The sequence below is a fragment of the Prosopis cineraria genome, unplaced genomic scaffold (genome assembly GCF_029017545.1).
Source record: "Prosopis cineraria cultivar Desert tree isolate PC_DT_omini unplaced genomic scaffold, ASM2901754v1 PC3, whole genome shotgun sequence".
NCBI lineage: Eukaryota > Viridiplantae > Streptophyta > Magnoliopsida > Fabales > Fabaceae > Prosopis > Prosopis cineraria.
In genome coordinates, this window is record NW_026555334.1 from 10309125 (window position 1) to 10314917 (window position 5793).

Consider the following 5793-nt stretch of genomic DNA (forward strand, 5'->3'; position numbering starts at 1 on the left):
AAAATATTTTTGAATTCGATGTGAATTTTTTTTTTTGCAAGACAAAAATTGATGTGAATGGACAGATAAATCTCTTTAAAATTGAAAAATAATAGTTTGATTTGTGAAATGTGATAATAATAATAATTAAGTTTTAAAAGACTTTTTTAATATTAAATTTTTATATAAAATTATTTTAATAATTATCCATAATTCATTTTATATTATTTATAAATTAGATATAAATATTTATAAATTTAATTCCACCAATACTTAAAATAATCAAAAAAAAATCATAATTTTTTAAATTATAGAGTGGTATTAAAATAATTGTACATAAAAATTTAATCTCAAAGCTTAAACCTTAATATAATTATCATATTTCATAAAATTAAATAGATTTATATGTCATTCTCTGTTGAATCAATGTATGATCTATTTCCAAGTTGGCAAACATTGTTGAAGACTTGAAGCAATGGTTCCGTATAAGATGAAGCCCCACATTGGATTGCAGGAGCTATACGTTAAGGCTCTTTACGCGCGCGCGCACCTGACGTACAACTTTCCGGAAGGGAGGAAGAAGAAGAAGAGGATCCCACCTTTCTCATTTTCCTTTTTTTCTTCATCTTCTCGTTGTTTCACACAAATCTCATTTGCTACAATCTCTGGTAGATGGAGTATCAGTTCGTTCTGGGAGGGATTCTAGCTTCGTGTTTGGTGATTGTATTTTTACTGTGCGGATTTGCCCAGAAGAAGAAATTCTCAGGCTCAAGAGGGATAAACAGTAGCTCGTTTGTACAGATCTCAGAAAATGGAAAATGCGAACCAGAGGATGCCGGAGATGCAGAAATAATCATCGTGGGTGCTGGTGTTGCTGGGGCGGCTCTTGCTTGCACGCTTGGGAAGGTGAGAATGTTACTTATTTTGTCCTTATAAGATCCCCATGCCCTCCATCTGTATGATGATTTTCCTCGCTTGTAATTTGTACGAGTTTGAAATCATACATCTGTCCTTGTTTTGGATGTTCCTAAGGAAAATATGCTGATAAATTGTGAATAGTTTGTTTTGGGTTTTAGGGAAAGCTTCAAAGGCTTGAAAGAAAAGAGAAGAAATATTTTTCACTGGCATTTTTCGATGAATTTCCGGGGGCAAACCAGGAAAGGCATACACAAAATAGAAAACACGGCTAGTGCTTTATTTTTATTTTTGTCAATAATTAGTGTCATTATCTTTCTTTTTCTTTCTCATTTTATTTTCAATCATCCGATGAAAGCAACAAAAATTGTGAAATTCTGGTATTTCTTCGTTGCCAAATCTGTATTCTCACTGGATTTGGAAAATCACCAAAAAAAAAAAAAAACACCAATCTCTCACTCTCAGACTTTTGCCGAAACTTTTTCTTTGCCATTAAACCATCAATCAGACGAAGAGCAAAAGAAATTTGTGAAATGTCTTGTGTTTATTTTTCACCGAAGTCTCTATACTCACCGGATTTCCCTAGATGCTGCCTCGTCAGAATCTGTAAAATCAGTCGATCAGAGCATGACATGACAATCTGTAAGGAGTCTGGTATTTCTTTCTTTCCAAAATCTGTTTGTGAGACCCTCGAGATTAGGGAAGTAACAAATAGCGACCGAACTCTTATCCTTTCGTAACTTTCTTTCCTATTTCATGTTACCATCAATCAATCAAAGAAAGCAACAAAATCAGTGAAAATTTTTGTATTTCTTTCGTTCGTACACTGTCTGTGGCACTCACAAGAGAAGGTAATTAACAAAAATCAACCGGAGTATGACTCACAAAATCTATGCAATTTTTCATCCAGATTCAGTTCAGATGTGTGATTATTTTGTGTCACTGAACTTCTGTTGCATGGAGGCATGGAGCTGTAATAGCTGCTAATGATTTTGCTTTATGCTTCTTATTGCAGGATGGACGAAAAGTGCATGTTATTGAAAGGGACTTGAGTGAGCCTGATAGAATCGTGGGTGAACTGCTACAGCCTGGAGGGTATTTGAAGTTAATTGAGTTGGGTCTTGAGGGTAAGCAAAATCTGAAAGATCTTGGTAATTTAGATCTTTTGGCAGATGAATAATGTTACTAAGTTGTGACAGATTGTGTGGAGAAAATTGACGCTCAGAGGGTCTATGGCTATGCTCTCTATAAGGATGGGAAAAATACCAAACTATCATATCCTTTGGAAAAATTTGACTCTGATGTTTCTGGGAGGAGCTTTCACCATGGGCGTTTCATACAGAGAATGCGAGAAAAGGCTGCATTTTTCTCAAAGTACTTTTTTCTTTTCACTTCAGACTTCTTTTTTCGTTTAACTGTTTCTGTTTCTAAAACTTTGAGAATTACTGTGGAGTTCAAAATATATATATTTTAAGTTGTTTTGAAATCCTTCATTTTTTTGGGTGACCGAAATCCTTCATTCACATCATGTTATCTCCAATATTTCTGCAGCGTGAAATTAGAACAAGGAACAGTTACATCTCTGATTGAAGAAAATGGAATCGTCAAAGGGGTGCACTACAAAACCAAGGATGGACAAGAGCTCACAGCGAAGGCTCCCCTCACCATAGTCTGTGATGGTTGCTTTTCCAACTTGAGGCGTTCTCTTTGCAACCCAAAGGTAAATATATACTTGGCTTCTTTCCCGGTCATACAGAGATGTTTATCTTCCAAGCACAGATGCTAAAACAAAAAATGGACAGAGCTCCATAAAATATGAATTGAATTTATGAAACCTTGAAGAGTTATGATGTGTCTAATATGAATGGTCAGATTCATGTTGAAGATAGACACAACTCGATTTTTTTTTTTGAAGTTTTTTGTGCTTCATTATTGATTTTCACTCTTTGTATTGCAATATTTATCGCCCTTTGTTGCTTAATTGTTTTTTGACTGCTTAATTGCTTTTTGACCAGCCCCTTTGTTGCTTAATTGACATAACTATTTCCCCAGGTTGATGTACCATCTCATTTTGTCGGTCTTCTCCTGGAGAATTGCGATCTTCCATATTCAAATCATGGGCATGTTATCTTAGGCGATCCTTCACCCATTTTATTCTATCCCATCAGCAGCACTGAGATTCGCTGTTTGGTTGATGTGCCTGGCCAAAAAGTACCTTCTATTGCCAATGGCGAAATGGCCACATATTTGATATCTGTCGTAGCTCCTCAGGTGCCAATATCATAGCTCACTCTTCTTTATTATCAGTTGTTTTAAACGATGAACATTCTTAGAGATTCAAGCTATTTGCTAGATAACCTTTATGCAATAAAGGACATTGTATGGTTTCAGGTTCCACCAGAGCTGTATAATTCTTTTCTAGCAGCCATTGATAAGGGTAAGATAAGAACCATGCCAAACAGAAGCATGCCTGCCTATCCTTATCCCACACCTGGTGCCCTTCTGATGGGAGATGCATTTAATATGCGTCACCCTTTAACGGGAGGAGGAATGACTGTAGCACTGTCTGACATTGTTGTCCTGAGGAATCTCCTTAGACCACTTCGTAACTTGCATGATGCTTCTGCTCTTTGCAAGTATCTTGAATCATTCTACACTCTGCGCAAGGTAAAAGTGATATAGATAAGAATCCTTCTTGGTTTCACTCACAAGGCATAACATGGCACAGGATTTCCCTTTTTGTTATTTACTTGCATTAAGTGAAATGTAAATTTGTAATAGTATTTTGGGCTCTAGGGAGAGAGTTGATTATTCTGTGTTATGTTGATAGGGTCAAAATACTAATGCAAGTGAGGGTAGTGAATATTATGTGATGATTTGGGAAATCTTAATGAAAATTATGGTAAACTCCCCCTTTCTGTGATTTTGAGTTAAGGGGTTAAGTAGTGGAAATTTGATCAAGAAATATTCCTTGTGTTATGATGCATTGCATGAGTTGGTTTTAATGATATGCATGTGGTCATATGGATGTTAGTAACTTATGGTCCTTGGTATATTTTTGAACATTCGAGTTTATGAAATTTGTCGTAATAGTGTGAAAAACACCTTATTGCAAAGTAAATATGATATGAAGCTTCTGGATGACTGTTTCTTTAATATTAGTGTTTAAGTAAACCATATTTTGTGGCTACCAATGCGTTGTTTGGGACTTGTTCCAATGCTTAGAAGCATGGCACAGATAGTCAGATAATAGATACGCCAAACATGACTCTGTAACACTATATAATATGATATGCTCATGTAGAAAAATAAAATTAAATAAAAATCATTCTTAGTTTTTTCACTCTCCAAATACCACAAGGAGACCAACAATTATGCGAGGTAAATATGATATTAAGCTGTCAGATAACTGTTTCCATGGTTGTAAACCATCTCTTGTATTTATTTCCATTGCTATACTTGGACATAGGCACAAGATATGACATAGATTTGACAGGGACACTAAAAACATGGATCTTGTTAAAATGTTCCGAGTCATGTAATACAAGTGCTAAATATGGCTATGACCCTTTTTCTTTCGTCGTTTTTTTTTTTTTGGTGGTAAGAGCTATGGCCTATTTTTATTTAGCCAGTGTTTCGTAGTTTTAATGAAGGTTGGTTTGAAGCAAATTGACAAGTACTGGATGATTTTGTTTGCAGCCAGTGGCATCTACCATAAACACATTGGCAGGCGCATTGTACAAGGTATTTTGTGCATCCCCTGATCCAGCGAGGAAGGAAATGCGCCAAGCATGTTTTGATTATCTCAGCCTTGGAGGCATTTTCTCAAATGGACCAATATCTTTACTCTCTGGTTTAAACCCTCGCCCACTGAGCTTGGTTCTCCACTTCTTTGCGGTGGCTATCTATGGCGTTGGCCGTTTGCTAATCCCATTTCCTTCTCCAAAGCGCGTGTGGATTGGAGCTAGATTGATTTCAGTGAGTAATTTTTAGTTGACAAATTTTTTAGGTTGATTCAATAAACTAAAAGAGGAAAGGCAAACGTGAATGAATCATTCAATTACGTTGTAGGTGAATCTCATTGGACAGTGAGGTTGATGTGTCTGACATCTTTGCTGTTTTACATGTCTGTTCATAGTTGCTTTGCTCCACTGGTCTAGTCAATAATTTGTCGTTTTGAGTTTCTCATTTGGATAACTTTAATTTACATTTCAGACTTTACTGCTTAATCCACAGCAGATTATGATATATATACATTTTTTGGGCTACATTTTCAGGGTGCATCAGGAATCATATTCCCCATTATCAAGGCCGAAGGAATAAGGCAGATGTTCTTTCCGGTGACAGTGCCAGCATATTACAGAAGTCCTCCTGTTGATTTACATGAATCAAGCTGAAACCACATATAGAATGGAGAGAAATTTTCAAGTTAGTTCCTACATATAGTTTCTGCTGTAGCTCTCTTTCTTTCTTTGCTTGTTTGGAAGGGGGAAAAGAAATTAGTTGCAGTTCCATATTTTCTTTCCCCAGGTCTGATTAAGAGCAAGAACTGTGGACACTTGCTGCTTCATTTGTATTTTGTTCTGTGAGTTGTTAAAAAAGAAAGTTCCATGAGCCTATATTCCAATTGTAAGATTTGCAGACAATATTATAATACTATGCTTCATCCTTCATAGCCTGTGCTAGATGATGTTTTAGGCTGCTGTTATGGCTTATCTGTGTTCATAGAACTACGGAAGGTTGGTGGAGAACAATTGATGCGGTGATTGATGGTTGTAAAATGGATGATAGTAATTGAAAGGCTGGGATTGGAACAATTGCGCACTTATTTTTTAACGTTGTTTGGAGGGTAAGGTTTTGACTCTGGAGGAGAAATGGATTCTGGATCACAAGCAACCA

General features: G+C 36.2%; 1 protein-coding gene across 1 annotated transcript; it reads left to right on the forward strand.

Annotated features, from left to right (window-relative positions):
• The first annotated feature begins 494 nt into the window (after positions 1–494).
• LOC129304809 (squalene monooxygenase SE1-like) lies at positions 495–5567 on the forward strand. The gene is made up of 8 exons (XM_054944610.1): positions 495–885; positions 1910–2021; positions 2094–2268; positions 2446–2614; positions 2947–3165; positions 3286–3561; positions 4594–4872; positions 5172–5567. Exons 1-8 carry the CDS (start codon positions 652–654, stop codon positions 5289–5291), a joined length of 1584 nt encoding a protein of 527 aa, XP_054800585.1. The 5' UTR covers positions 495–651; the 3' UTR covers positions 5292–5567.
• Positions 5568–5793: the final 226 nt, after the last annotated feature.

Excerpts from the sequence above, each read along its gene's own strand:
- LOC129304809 (XM_054944610.1), top strand. The coding sequence starts at position 652 with ATGGAGTATCAGTTCGTTCTGGGAGGGATTCTAGCTTCGTGTTTGGTG. Across the intron at positions 2,269-2,445 it reads AAGGCTGCATTTTTCTCAAA|CGTGAAATTAGAACAAGGAA; the intron begins GTACTTTTTTCT and ends ATATTTCTGCAG. Across the intron at positions 3,166-3,285 it reads TATCTGTCGTAGCTCCTCAG|GTTCCACCAGAGCTGTATAA; the intron begins GTGCCAATATCA and ends GTATGGTTTCAG.